General features: G+C 51.3%; 1 protein-coding gene across 1 annotated transcript; it reads left to right on the top strand.

Annotated features, from left to right (window-relative positions):
* The first annotated feature begins 3,547 nt into the window (after nt 1-3,547).
* Nucleotides 3,548-12,534, top strand: LOC124652549 (respiratory burst oxidase homolog protein E-like). The gene is made up of 14 exons (XM_047191580.1): nt 3,548-4,229; nt 4,307-4,466; nt 4,606-4,654; nt 4,915-5,028; nt 5,117-5,653; nt 6,227-6,631; nt 9,487-9,582; nt 10,385-10,500; nt 10,634-10,804; nt 10,928-11,087; nt 11,178-11,372; nt 11,482-11,610; nt 11,790-11,868; nt 12,001-12,534. Exons 1-14 carry the CDS (start codon nt 3,548-3,550, stop codon nt 12,108-12,110), a joined length of 3,003 nt encoding a protein of 1,000 aa, XP_047047536.1. The 3' UTR covers nt 12,111-12,534.
* Nucleotides 12,535-14,461: the final 1,927 nt, after the last annotated feature.

Here is a 14,461-nt window from a genome sequence, read left to right as displayed (position 1 = left end):
GTCCAATTCCGAGAATATTTCCTGTGTAAGATTTCTGAAACCAAAAACAGCAGAAAACAGGAACTGGCACTTCGGCATCTCGTTAATAGGTTAGTTCCGGAAAATCCATATAAATGATGTAAAGTGTGTATAAAACATATGTGTATCATCATAAAAGTAGCATGGAACATAAGAAATTATAGATACGTTGGAGACGTATCAAGACACGTTGTAACAATGTTGTCGATAGGATGAAGTCCCGCGGGATAAAGGTATTTTCCGACTAAAAGTTGGGAAATAAGAAAAGATGAAGTTGGAGTTCTTCAAGTTTCCCCATGTTACCGAGAGGATTGTCGGAAGCCACGAAGCTTTAGCAAGGCGGAAACAAGAGGTGAATCTCGGAGAACTCTGGGGGCTACTGTTGTGGGTATACTTCATGGGTGTACCATCGACAGTGCCTAGATCCAGTAAGCCCGGGTGGCCCACAGATGGTGATGTGGCATGTGGCCCATCGGGCGGCCCAGTTGCTGTTGATCATGAAGGATGAAGTCCAGCCCAGGATCAGGGAGCCGAATCCCAGCCGACCTAAGAAGGAGGCCGGATCCGTGGAGGCCCATGAGGAACCCAGATCCAGTACGACATAGATGGAAGGCGGATCCTTGACGTACACGGCAAGACATTGTACCGTAGTTAGGCAACCTGTAATCCGGCTAGGACTCTCCATGTAAACCCTAGATTCGTGCACCTTTATAAGCCGGATCTTGGGATCCTTAGAGACAACCACAACTCATTGTAACAACGCGAAAGCGCCCATATAATTCCAGACAAGCAGCAGTAGGCCCTGTCTTCGAGCAGGTGTTCCGAAGCTGGGTAAATCGCGTACCACCGTCCCGAGGACTCTCCGCCCTATGGCACCGTCGAATAGGCAACGACACGGAACCACTCTCCAAGATCCGGGGCGCAGGAAACCTTCCGCCTCCATGCTACGGAGTTCGTCTTCGGTGGTTTGGCATGGCCACCATTGCCCATTGACTTCGCCCTCGCGGGAGCAAGCCTGGACTTCTTCGCTACCTCCTCCACCTTCTTTTCCATGCGCTCTTTTCCGGCAAGTTCAGCCGGATCAGCGGTGGAGCTCTCGATCTGTTTGCCGGATCCTTGAGCAGGATCCAGCCGGACTGGAACGAGTGGAGGAGGAGCTGAGGATATTGGCGTAGCCATGATGGGCTCCGATTGTTCGGGAAGCGGAGTAGTAGAAGACATCTGCGGTGAAAAAGTTGAGATTACGATTTTAGCCGGAACCACGACAGCTACTAGGTCATCCCTACCAACCCCGACAAGAAAGCTTAAGGCTGGAATACTTACCATTGATACAAAATATAGATCACAGACATCAATTTTGATACATTACTTAATATAGATCCATTACATAATATAGATCCATACAGACTAGTAATTATAGTTTAGTGACATAGGAATAGTATAGATCCATTACATAGAGGCAACACAAAGGCTACTACAATACATATAGATCCATTACATAGATAACATTTCATTTTTCTTCACAGAGCTCAGCAATCTTCTTCAACTTGGCTCATGGGTAAGCTTTTGTAAGATCTGCCACATAGTACTCTACCTTCCTCTTTTCATCCTTCACCGTGGCAATAGAGCCTTCCAGCATCTTTTTTCTCCATTCAATCATGCAACATGGCACTCCAGATTTTTCTTTTCTTCAAGCAAAGTAGCAATAGAGCACTACATTTTGTTCGTTTCTTCCTTCATACTTGCAACTTCTTGCTCTGCCTTCTGCCTCCTTGCAGTTTCAAGCTCCAAGTCATCAGTGGTTACCTCTGCAACATACTCCAAAGCATTACCCAACTGCTTATGCAGCTCCAAGTTCCTCTTCTCTAAATCCCTCTTTTTCAAAACCAACCGGCAATTCTTAGTTGCATACTCCATATTACCATGGATTCTTGAGTCCCTCTCATTTTCATACTGCAGCCAAAGCTTGCCCCAATTCAACTGGCCATGGACCATCTACCCAATGAATCTTGTCACACACCGCATCATCCTAAACATTGATACAAAATATTTAAAGCACTAGCTAAATATGTACCACTAATACCACTAAGCAAATGCAGTGTGATAGAGAAGTGGCAAGTACCAGTAAGCGGTAGCTACAGATCAATTAACCTACCTTGCATCCACATTCCAGGAATTTTCTCCCAGCGTTCTCACCTTCATAGCAAACATATCTGTAGATGGGCATGTCATGTTTGCACCTAAAATCGGAGTCACCATAACCAGTGAAGCTTGGCTCCAGGATGGTTGCTCGGATCTAAACAAAGGCATAGGAAGCAAACCGTTGCAAACCATCAACGAATCGAAGCTCCTCCGAACAAAAACGCAAATCGGACAACTGAAACCCTAACCCTAACCCTGCACTTACCGGCGGACGAGGACAGAGGTCGTGGCCATCAGCGAACTCCGACAGCAAGCTGTCGTCGCTGCTCTCTCCATCATCCCAGGACGGCATGGCGACGCGGCGGCGCGGAAATGCAGCTATGCGGCGTCGCGAGAGCGATAGACCAGAGCGACCGAGAGAGGGGAAGAACTAAACAACTGGTTCACACGGCCAGGTGTAAACCCTAACGCGCGTTGACGGCTCGAGACGACCGTCTGTCCTAGTCAGCACCTGACAGTGGGCCCTCCAGCGTTAAAACGGTATCAGAGGACTTTCTCCGCAATCTGTAACGACCTGTCCCACGAGTGGTATTTACGTGGGAAAATTGCCAGTGTCGGTACTATCCTGTAAAATGCCCCAAATGTGGTAGTTTTATGTAATTTACTCCAAATCTTTTGCATTGTTGAAAAAACAATTCTAAAAGATAAATAAAGCCATCGATTCAAATCAACATTTCCCCCTATTCTCCTGCCAGCCTAGCCGGTCGACTCGACGGCGGTCACCAGCCGCAGCCGTCTACCGCACTTCATGTCTACTCGTTTGGAAGCATCTGAGCTGCGCCCGAGGCGATCGATCCGGTGAGGAGAGGCTCGGTCTACTCTGTACGCGCGCGGTCCGCCCACGCGACGCGGGTTGCCGCCGCACCGAGCAGAGCAGAGCACCAACAACCCTGCTGCTGAACCCGTGGCGCCCCCAGCTCGTTTCTGGGGCGACGAGCACCGCAGCAACGGCCGGATGCAAGACGGCAAAAAAAGGCTCCATTTTGTACGTATATAAACCAGGATAAAGCGGAACGCAACAAGCGAGCACCGCGCCCGCGAGAGGCCACAGCCAAAGCGCGAGCTGGGAGAAGAAGGGTAGAAACAGGGGAGGGGATCGGGCGGGGAGGTGGTGATCACCGGCGTGCGTACGACAAGCGGAGCCAGCCAGCCCACGGGAAGGGACGGGCGGACGGGGAGGGATAGCAAGCAAAGCCATTGCGTATCATATACAGGAAGGAGGACGCAACCACCATTGCTGCCCCCACCCAAAGCTACACACTTTTTTTTCTTCAGTCGGCTCCTTCTTCCTCCTTCCCTCTCTGGCGCCCGTGCGCGGGGCGCGGCCATGTGGACGCCGTCGCGCGGGAGCAACGCGCGGCGGGCCGGCCACCGCCGCATCGCGGACTTCCTCGCCGACGACCAGACCACCAACACCGACACCTCCGACAACGAGTCCTACACCACCGCCTACGGCGACGAGTTCTTCGCCGCCGCCGCCGCTGCCGCCGCAGGCGGCAGCGGCGGCGGCATGCTCCCGGCATTCCTCGCCGACCAGGGCGACCTGGTGGAGGTCATGCTGGAGCTGGACGAGGAGTCCATGGTGGTGCGCAGCGTCACGCCCACCAGCACTACCCTCTACGGCGCCACCTCCGCCGCCTTCCCGCCGCGCACCCCCGAGCCGCCGCTCGGCGCCGCGCTCAGCCGCTGCTCCTCCACGTCGTCCCGGATACGGAAGAAGTTCGCGTGGCTGCGCTCCCCGTCCCCCGCCCCCTCCCCTTCCCCGCGCGCGCCCACGCCCGCCGAGCTGCAGCGGGAGGCGGCCATGGCGGCGCGCGAGCGGCGCCGCATCCAGGCCCGGGTCAACCGGTCCCGCGCCGGCGCCAAGCGCGCGCTCAAGGGGCTCCGCTTCATCAGCCGCACCACGGGCTCCGTCGAGGCCGCCGAGCTCTGGCGCCGCGTCGAGGACCGATTCAACGAGCTCGCGCGCGACGGGCTGCTCTCCCGCGACGACTTCGGCGACTGCATCGGTACCTACCTATCTGTTGATGCTGCTATCCTTACTCTGTACTCTCTGCAACAATTAATCGCGACCGATCATCATCAGGTATGGTGGACTCCAAGGAGTTCGCGGAGGGCATCTTCGACGCGCTGGCGCGGCGGCGGCGGCAGAGCCTGGAGCGGATCACCAAGGAGGAGCTCTACGACTTCTGGCTGCAGATCTCCGACCAGAGCTTCGACGCGCGCCTGCAGATCTTCTTCGACATGTACGCGCTCAAGCTCTGAAACTGAAACTGAATCTTATTCATCCTCTGTTGATTTTCTTTCACCGCCGATCACCAATGCGAATTCCCCCTGATTGCTGATGCCCTGTTTCTTCTTCTCCTCCTTTTGCCCGGAATTCAGGGTGGACACCAACGTGGACGGGAGGATCACGAGGGAGGAAGTACAGGAGGTGACTTGTTCGCTTGCTTAAACACTTGCTAACTAAAGTTTCCACACCTCCATTAACGTTAGAAGAAGAAGCTTCCTGTGGGCGCACAGTTGAGACTACCGTTACTTCTTGGGAGTTGTAGTAACAAATAATCATGGCTAGTGCTAGCTGTTACTTTCAGTTTCACGTGCTCTCCTGCAGCAGCTGCTTCTGCTTCACTCCCAAGTTAGTAAAAAAAAGGAAAATTACTGAGTGTTGAATCTTTTCGATCGCTGATGCAGCTGATCGTGCTGAGCGCGTCTGCGAACAAGCTGGCGAAGCTCAAGGAGCAGGCGGAGGAGTACGCGTCGCTGATCATGGAGGAGCTGGACCCGGAGAACCTCGGCTACATTGAGGTGCGTATTATCTTCTAATTGGAGTCTACGTATACCGCTAGTATTAGGTCTGCGTGGATGGTGACACGTGTGCCCGTCTTTTTGCCAGCTGTGGCAGCTGGAGACGCTCCTGCTCCAGCGCGACACGTACATGAACTACAGCCGGCCGCTGAGCACGGCGAGCGGCGCGCAGTGGAGCCAGAACCTCGGCGCCGGCGTAAGCAGCGGCGCCCTCCCCTCCGGCGGCGCCGCGCGAGGAAACGACGACGACGTCGAGAACGGCGCGCAGACGACGACGTGGGGCGGCGGGATGCGCGCGCGGCGGCTCGGCCTTGGCCGGGGCGTGCGCCGCGCGGCGTCGCACGTGCGCGTGGCGGCGGAGGAGAACTGGCGGCGCGCGTGGGTGCTGGCGCTGTGGTTCGCGGCGATGTCGGCGCTGTTCGTGTGGAAGTTCGTGCAGTACCGGCGCACGGCGGGGTTCGAGGTGATGGGGTACTGCCTGCCCACCGCCAAGGGCGCCGCCGAGACGCTCAAGCTCAACATGGCGCTCGTGCTGCTCCCCGTCTGCCGCAACACGCTCACCTGGCTCCGGTCGTCCTGGGCGCGCTTCTTCGTGCCCTTCGACGACAACATCACCTTCCACAAGGTACGGCCAGATGCTCTCGCTCGTCCGACGTGGCACGCGCTTGTACATTTTGTTCCGTTCTGGAGAAGCCAGGTGTTTGGCGCGCGCTATAGTTACCGCGGTCAGACAGAGTTGGTGGTTCGGGCGTCGCCGTCGGCGACGCGGCGCGGTGGTATACGCTGTGTCGTGTACCGCCGGCGGCCGGAGCGTGGCGCGCAATGATTGGGCGTAATTTGGATCACCGGCGTAGCTGGATGGACACTGCCCCATGTGGTAGCTCGACCCCTTCCATCACTCTACCCTGTGCTGCCATGTAATCCTACTGGAGAGTGGACAGTGTGACTGGTGGGCGGGCTTAACGTGCTACGCACTTTGTCAGACAGTCAGTCCAAGCCGCGCGGTCAATCATTTTGTTCCTGGGAGAGGAAAATTCCAAACCTCCAGAGCTGAAGCACCACCACCAGTAACTAAACCCGGAGTCCGTCCTCCAAGAGAAAAGTCCACGGGCCGACAGACGCTCACTGTCACAGACTCACAGTGCATCACTCTCGTTGTACGAAATAATGTTCCATTTGCGTTTCTTGTATGTTGCAGATGATCGCGACGGCGATCGTGGTGGGCATCACGCTGCACGCGGGCAACCATCTGGCGTGCGACTTCCCGCGGGTGATCGCGTCGGGTCCCGACGAGTACCGGCTCGTCGCCGGCGCGTTCGGCGCCGAGAAGCCCTCCTACGCGGGCCTGGTCTCCGGCGTGGAGGGGATGACGGGGATCGCGATGCTGCTGCTGATGACCGTCTCCTTCACCCTCGCCACCCACCCCTTCCGCAAGGGCGAGAAGGCGGCGTCCTCGGCGCCGTCGCGGCTGCCGGCGCCGCTCAACCGGCTCGCCGGGTTCAACGCCTTCTGGTACTCGCACCATCTGCTCGGCATCGTCTACGCGCTCCTCCTCGTCCACGGCTACTTCCTCTTCCTCGTCACCCGATGGTACGAGAAAACGGTACGTGTCCTCCTCCGTAACTTTTCTCGGCAGTACTAGCTTTTGTTGGTTGATGTGATCGATCGGGCCGTGTGGCGCTCGCGATGGAGGTGGACGGTTTTCCGGTTTGCCTGGCCTGTCGACAGACGACGAGAAAGGCGATGGGTGCTCGCGCGCTCGCGCGCTCGCCGCTGGTTGTGCCCGTGCGCGATCGCTTTATTTAGGGAAGGCCGTTTTCGAGGGGTTTGGTTGCTTCTCTGCCGCTGCTTTACGTTGCCATCCATCCAGGGGTGTCGCGCTCCCTCATCTCACGCGCTCTCGCGCACACCCACACACATGAGACGAGAAGACCTCTTGCCGTTACTCCTGACAGTAACCGTGCGCCGGGAAAAAAATAAGAATGTTCAGAGAGTGTGTGTGTGGTGTTGAAATGAAAGCTAGGAGAAAAATATGGACCTTTTTCCACGGAGAGCCGAGGGATCCTGGTCCGTGTCTGCTGCAACATGTGGCGGTGGCGGTGGCGGTAGCTGTACTATACGGGGGCTATTGATGTCGGTGGCGCCGGGGTCAACATGTCCGGCTCGCCTCATAAATACTAGGCCGCGTTCTTCAGAGACTTGGTAGGCAGCCGAAGATGGAGACTGTAGTAGTAGCTGTGTAGCGGCCATGAAGGATGTCACGGAGTCACGGACCACGTGGATGCGTACGCACTGACATGCGCCGGTACTAGTTTGAACTCTGACGGTCTCGTGGATCCAGCTGCCGATCCATCCCGCCTCCCTAGGCCGTGCATTGCCAGCCCTGCCAATGTTGACGTCGCCGGGCACGAGCAGAGTTCATCATCTTGCCGTACCAATAGTCTTCCGGGTAGACTACGGAAAGATATACTTACTTATCCACGGCTAAGATGGTACTGGTACTATTTGCAAGCATGTGTACCATTATGATGAACATGGTTATTAGAAAAACCGATGAGATGGGGTTCTGTTGTTCATCAGGGTCCTACGTTTGCTGGTGGATCTAGAGCTACGGCCGCTTTACAGCAGGGCGGTCTTCATTTGGAATCGGTGTGTCGAAACAGGCGACCCTAGCTACATACACCTAAGACCGATCATCAGCATAGAGTGTTAGTGCCATGAATAGCCGCAAATTGCTTTACAGAAGGACACACTGTTGTCAGTACTACTACTACTCCCGCACAAAATAAATCTCCCATGCGATATCCATTCATCACTGAATGGCATGGGCGGCAGAGACCGATCGCTAATAAATGGACATGCAGACACCATCCTAAACCCCACCGACTTTACCCCGCTTTGCACGAGGGGGAGCGGTGACAACCTCACAATCCAATGATCTTACTCGTAATTACCACCGCCTCACATTATGATCCATCGGGAAGTGATCGATCATGAACTAGCATGCCTTAGCCTTTAAGCTTACGGCGACGAATTCCCCATGAAACCTCCCCTGCTCTCCGAAGCAAAGCACCAGCATACTATAGAGTATACACATACCACGGCTGCCTTTATTTTTAAGGTTCTCCCTATCTGGAGTGCCGCATTGTCAAAGGCGCCATTACCTTTGACCCCAGATCACATGGCCTCCGGAGATAGTATATTGTTGCTCACCTACTACCTTGGCTGCCGCTCGCGACGTGACGAACCGACCGGCCGGCCGCTGGGCGGTGCCGCTTTCCTCCGTCACACATTCGCCACGAACTCCTCACTCCCGTCCATGGACATGTGGAGGCCTCGGACCTTTCTCCCATTGCCCATATGCCACTAATGTCGGCTGGGCTAGTGCACATTACCATCTCCTACCGAACTCTGAATTGACAAGGAGCACTGCTAATTCTGGAGCACTAGCAATGCTTACGGATTGTGCGGTTACTTTGCTTTGCAAATGGGGTCATGTGTGTTTTGTGATCAGTGACCCCCACTCGATCGAGAGCAATGTGAAGCCAAGAAACTGTGTCTCGTGTCCCTTTGTCAGTCACATGCCGTGCGGTTGCACAAATTATTGCCGTGCTAGCAGGGCCAAACCAATCGGGGGCTGAGTTGTAAAGGAGTGCCGATGGTCATGGGGTGCTGGTGGTGGCAATGGCATCTAGGGATCGGATCCGATGACCAAAGGCAAAAGAGGAAGAGAGGAGCCTCGAATCGTGTGACAGTGAGACTTCCCGTGCAATCCATCCATCCATCCATGCGAGTGTGCGGCACGGAATTTCACTGCTCTTTTCTCTCTCTTTTCCGTTGGGCATTTCCTAGTGGGAGAGGACCGACCTTGGGTTCAGATTTCGCAAGGAATGGGCGTTTTCTGACGCATTTTGCGATGATCTGCGGTCGCTTTTCGAAGATTTGCTTTTCTGAATTTTAATTGTTCTGCAAACATAAGTGCCAGTGGCAAGTTAGTCTATGGGGCAGGTAGGACTTCACGGTAAATACCATTTGCACGCTACGAAGGTTCAGGTGTCAGAAACCACTGGTCGTTGCTGCATCAGCACGAGCTCACTAAGCTAAAGCTCCTCTATTATATTGGTGGGGATAAAACTGTTCTAGCATTAAAAAGTCCCATGTCACCCCGTTCCATACGCACCAAGGAATCTGACAGCTGCAAACTCGAGTGGTTTCATTTCTTCTCAAGTATTTTGGTAAACACTGTCTACGCTAGTGTCTCGTTTGGAGCATTGCCATGTGCAAATTCCTTCTCAAAACAGTGTCATGTGGAAAACAGCGGTGCTGTATGTATGTAATCCGCCATGACTTCTGCACTACGCTCAATCATTGCAACGGCTGGCTCTTGTCTGGGGCGTTCAACTTGGAGTCGATTAACGTTTGTAGCCCGCTAACGTTGTGATCTCCTGGTCATTTCAGACGTGGATGTACATTTCTGTCCCGCTGGTGCTCTACGTCGGCGAGCGGATGCTGCGGGCCTTGCGGTCGAACGCCCATCCTGTCAAAATCCTAAAGGTAAGTAGGTAACATAGCTCATTTTCTGCTGTTTGTAGGGGCAGAATTTTCTTAGATGCATCACTTTCAGACAAATATTAAATCAGTAGAAAGATGTAGCACTATACTAAAATTTACATAACTGTACCTGGTCTTTGGGCACCAAGTGCCCTCACACACATAGCACTAGTATTAATGAATTGGTTGGTGTGGTAGGACTAAAACAGTGCCATCAACAACTGAAAAAAAAATCGAATTATTGATCCATTACAAGTTCCAAGTTCTTGGATCAATCATGTTAACTTGTACAGATCACATGGCCGAGTAACTTAGAGGATCATATATGTGGACAAGAGAAATGGTCAATGTCGTGTGGCCTTCTGGGATGCAAATGGCATTGCCACTACCAAAACATCTGCAGTAGAATATAGCCTCTACTCGAGCATCTCTGTCCCTCGGAAATTGCATGTCCCTTTCTAGTGACTTCCTTATTTTAGAAGTCCATGATTTGGGGTTGATTGTTGATTAGTTTATTCTCTGGGTGCTTCTCTACCCGTTTTAACATCATTACTTTTCTGTTAAAATCTATAGGTTTAATCATTGTTACTACTTACTAGCATGAATAATAACACAGTGATTCTTTATTGTCTTGGATGACATGCTTCATTATTTTTTTCTATATCGTTTTAGGAATATAAGAGAAGCTGTGAAATGTATATAGGACATGATGAGCACACAGTATTTACCCATTTACCAGCATATGTTTACAGGCATGAAACTAGATAATCAAGTGCATATTCTTATATAAATTTGATTCACTCAGGTGTGCCTTCTACCTGGAAGTGTACTGACAATAACAATGTCAAAGCCCTACGGATTTCGATATAGGAGTGGACAATATATCTTCCTCCAGTGTCCGATGATCTCTCCATTTGAATGGTGTGTATAGCTGTCGTTGCTTCTCCTCTATTTACTCTAGTTTCTAGTTTCTACTCTGTTTCTGCCTCTGCTCTGTTTTTTTTTTATGGAGTAGCAGTGAATTCACCTTCTTCTGCTCTGTTTTCTTCCTCAGGCATCCTTTCTCCATCACTTCAGCTCCTGGAGATGACTACCTTACTGTTCACATCCGCACCATGGGGGACTGGACGCAAGAACTAAAGCGTACATTTGTTGAGAACTACTTCTCACCGCATGTTAACAGAAGAGCTTCGTTTGGCGAGTTAGGTGCGGCAGAACCAAGAAGGTCAACCAATCTCCCCCTTTCCACGGATGCTTTTTTTTCGATAATTTTTTTTGCTTTTCACGGATGCTTTTATATACATGATAGACATAAAACTGATTTTGCTTTTCATTATGTGCTTCACAGCTTACCAAAATTGCTCGTAGATGGTCCATACGGTGCCCCTGCACAGGATTTCAGAAACTACGATGTTCTGCTGCTTGTTGGCCTTGGAATCGGAGCAACACCGTTCATAAGCATTCTGAGGGACCTACTTAATAATATTAAGCTAGCTGACGAGTTGATGGTATTGCTTCGACTTATGTTGTTCCCAGTTTGACAATTTCCTGATATGCTTCTTCCTCCTACAGCTCACATGATTTTCTCTATGAATTAGGACTTGGCAATGGAGACTACTCAAACAAGTAGGTCAGAGGACAGTGCCAACAGCTTCAGCGTCTCAACAGCTAGTAGCAACAGGAAGAGAGCATACAGAACAAGCCGTGCACATTTTTACTGGGTTACTCGGGAGCCGTTGTCATTTGAATGGTTCAAAGGAGTAATGAATGAGGTTGCTGAAATGGACAAGAAGGTAGGAGTTTATGTTGCCATAGTTCCATCCCTCCGTGCCTTCATTTTGCTGATAGCACAGTAACCTTTTGTGCTTACATATGAACAACTTGTCATGCAATTTGAACCAGGGTGTCATCGAGTTACACAATTATCTGACGAGTGTGTACGAGGAGCGCGATGCACGGACAACTCTGTTGTCGATGGTGCAAGCTCTGAACCATGCTAAACATGGTGTCGACATCGTCTCGGGCACCAGGGTAAGCAAACTTATTTTCTTTCAGTTGATGGATCACAATATCCAGCATCTAGGAACTTCTTTAATATTAAATCAAAGTATTTTTCTCTTGGAGAGAACCGATACAGAACTGTCTGACAGTTAATTTGTGTTTTCATGTCTGCTTGCCTGTAAACTGAACATCTGTTCTGCACTTAACAGGTGAGGACACACTTTGCCAGACCAAACTGGAGGGAAGTCTTTACTAAGATAGCTGCTAAGCACCCGAGCGCAACAGTTGGTATGATCTTCACTCAGGCAGTATATTCATTTACATCAGTTGATGTCAGCAATATTCCTGAAACCAAGTGATGTCAATTAATCAACACTACGTAGCCACTTTGCTCACCAAGAACGGTTCTGATTCATGCAGGAGTATTCTACTGTGGAGCACCGACGCTGGCCAAAGAACTGAAGAACCTATCGCACGAGATGAGCCATAAGACGACGACTCGCTTCCATTTCCACAAGGAGTACTTCTGATAGAAAGAACACTAAACCTTCTAATCTGCATAGCCTTAGGTAACGGTAAACAAGAAGGAATTTTTTTGCACAGAAGCAAAGCAAACTGACCTCTCTCTTCCTGATCTGGAACTGTACATAGTATAAAGAAGAACAGCCTGCTAGGAAACGTAGTTAGCAGTAGTACCATTTATATATTAACAAAAAAAAAAGGTAAAGGAGGGCTACATCCAAGAAAGAAGGAAAGAGGCAGGGTAAACAGTTGGTAAATCCCAGATACTGATATACTTGTACACAGTATAGTTTAGGTAGTTTAAGTATGAAATGCTAAAGCATGTATACATGGGCCGGAGGCTGCCATTCTGAATGTAAATCGTTCAGGCATTCCATTCTGCCTATCGGCTGTTAATAAACTCCAGTGTGGCGGTATACTGATACTTCCTTCTATACGAATGCGCTCTACTGCTGTATGATGAAGTATGAAAAAATTAAAAGAAATGAAGGAGCAGTAAATTTGGGAGAAATTACACAACCTTGTGAATCAGTGCTTCTTCATTGTGCCCTGCAGTTATTGGTGCGCCCGCTGTGCTTGCCGCACCATCTTGCGGTTGCGGTGGTGGCGTAGACAGCGCGCGATCACAATGGAGACTCCCCATGTTCGCCGTGTTGGCAGCGGCGGCGCCTAGCCGGACCTGCCGAGTCCAAGGGGCCACGGCGGCTTGATGCATGGGCGTGTTTTTGTTCTTTTTTTTAGGGGCATGCTTTTGTTCTTATTGAGTGGCGATGCGTGGCTGTGGTGATGACTGATGAGATTTGTTTGCCCAATTATCTTCGTGTGTGTCGGCCCACGCGGTAGAGGTATATTGGGTTCTCCTAAACCGACACGTCGGCGACCTTTTACCTTTTGGGCTACATTTTTGCTGTAAAAACTGTCTCCCTGGTTGTCTCGCCCAGGTGTGCTCCTTTGCACTTGGCTAGGCTCGCCTACAGGGCGCTCATACGCCACCGTGATTGCAATTCCTATATGCCGCTCGTTGTGGCGTCGATATGTGGTTTAGAGGAGAATAAATAAAAACGTTTTATTGTCATATATGTAATATTCATAATAATGCCATGCTATAAGTGTATTAAGCAGAAACATTAGTACAAATGTGGTATGTAACAAAACCTTGTCACTGGTAAAATAGTCCATTGATGAATAGATGATCAAGATTTCTTGATCATGGACAACAACATTAGTTAATAGGGATTTCTATTTTCGTGCCCTCCGTTCCTTAGTTGTGCTCAGTTTTCCCCAGTTCCTTAGTTTTTCCTCAGTTTTCCCCAAGTGCTTGTTTGAAACCCGCAGAAGGCAGCTCAGACGGCAGGATTCCCGTTAAGTTGACCGCTCCGTGCTGACGTGTGGGGCCGCGTCGTGTGGGCCCGCATCGCGTGGGGCTGGTAGAAAGGGACCGCGTGGGACAGGACGAGATAGCGTTTGGTTGCACGTGAGCAGGAGCTAGGTTTTGTCTCTCTCGGCCATTGGCATTTCCCTTTTAAGAGTACCTTTTCTGCCTCCTTCTCTCTGCCTTTTTTCACATAATTAGTATCAAATCTAGAGAAGCTTGCATTTCGGTCTTTCTTCAATTATTATTTGTGCCTTTTGGCCCTGGTTGTTTTCCCAATATGGCAGCAAATCTAGTAGGGAGCCCAATCTAGTACTCCATCTGGTCCATATGTATGTAGTTAAATCTAGAAGCAAATCTACAGGGAATGTACGATAAATTCACAAGGTCATATAGTAGAATAGGGATAGATAATATAGATAATAAGCTGCATTCAGCAGACCAAACATAGTAGGGTTCGAGGTTCTTCACAGCGAGTACAGCACCATCATACTAACAACATAACAACGAGGGATCCCTAGCTAACAACAAAGGGATCCCAACAACAAAATGGAGGAGGCAGCGAGCAGCACACGTCCGAGACTCCGCCTACCCCATCCGCCTCTGCCTCCACTTGTTGCTCCCCTTGGGAGCCTTGGGCTTGAGCGGAGGCATGCGCCCGCCGGAGATCTCCACCCGCTGGATGCTTGCGGAGGTGCATGCCGAGCGCCAAGTGCTTGGCGCGGAAGGAGTTGGGGTTCACCGACGCGCCGACCTTGGGGTTGGTGTGGCCGATGTTCTCGGCATGCGTGAGGACGCAGTTGAAGTCGGTGCCGCCGAGCCTCCTAGTGCAGAAGGGGCACCTGTAGACACCCTTGGCGACGTCGAGGTAGGAGACATACTCGGCCGACCTGCAGCCTCCGCAGCACCCGGCGAGTCTTGACGTCATGGTGCTCGTCGTCGCTGCCGACGTCGGCTGCCGAACAGACTGATCCATATCAAACGGGA

Source organism: Lolium rigidum, chromosome 5 (genome assembly GCF_022539505.1).
Source record: "Lolium rigidum isolate FL_2022 chromosome 5, APGP_CSIRO_Lrig_0.1, whole genome shotgun sequence".
In the NCBI taxonomy this organism is placed as follows: domain Eukaryota; kingdom Viridiplantae; phylum Streptophyta; class Magnoliopsida; order Poales; family Poaceae; genus Lolium; species Lolium rigidum.
Note: the sequence above shows the minus strand (reverse complement) of the source record. Positions and strands in the feature narration are given on the sequence as shown.

Coding starts and splice junctions, on each gene's coding strand:
- LOC124652549 (XM_047191580.1), top strand. CDS start 3,548: ATGTGGACGCCGTCGCGCGGGAGCAACGCGCGGCGGGCCGGCCACCGC. Junction 4,655..4,914: donor CGAGGGAGGAAGTACAGGAG/GTGACTTGTTCG, acceptor TCGCTGATGCAG/CTGATCGTGCTGAGCGCGTC. Junction 10,805..10,927: donor GGTGCGGCAGAACCAAGAAG/GTCAACCAATCT, acceptor TGTGCTTCACAG/CTTACCAAAATTGCTCGTAG.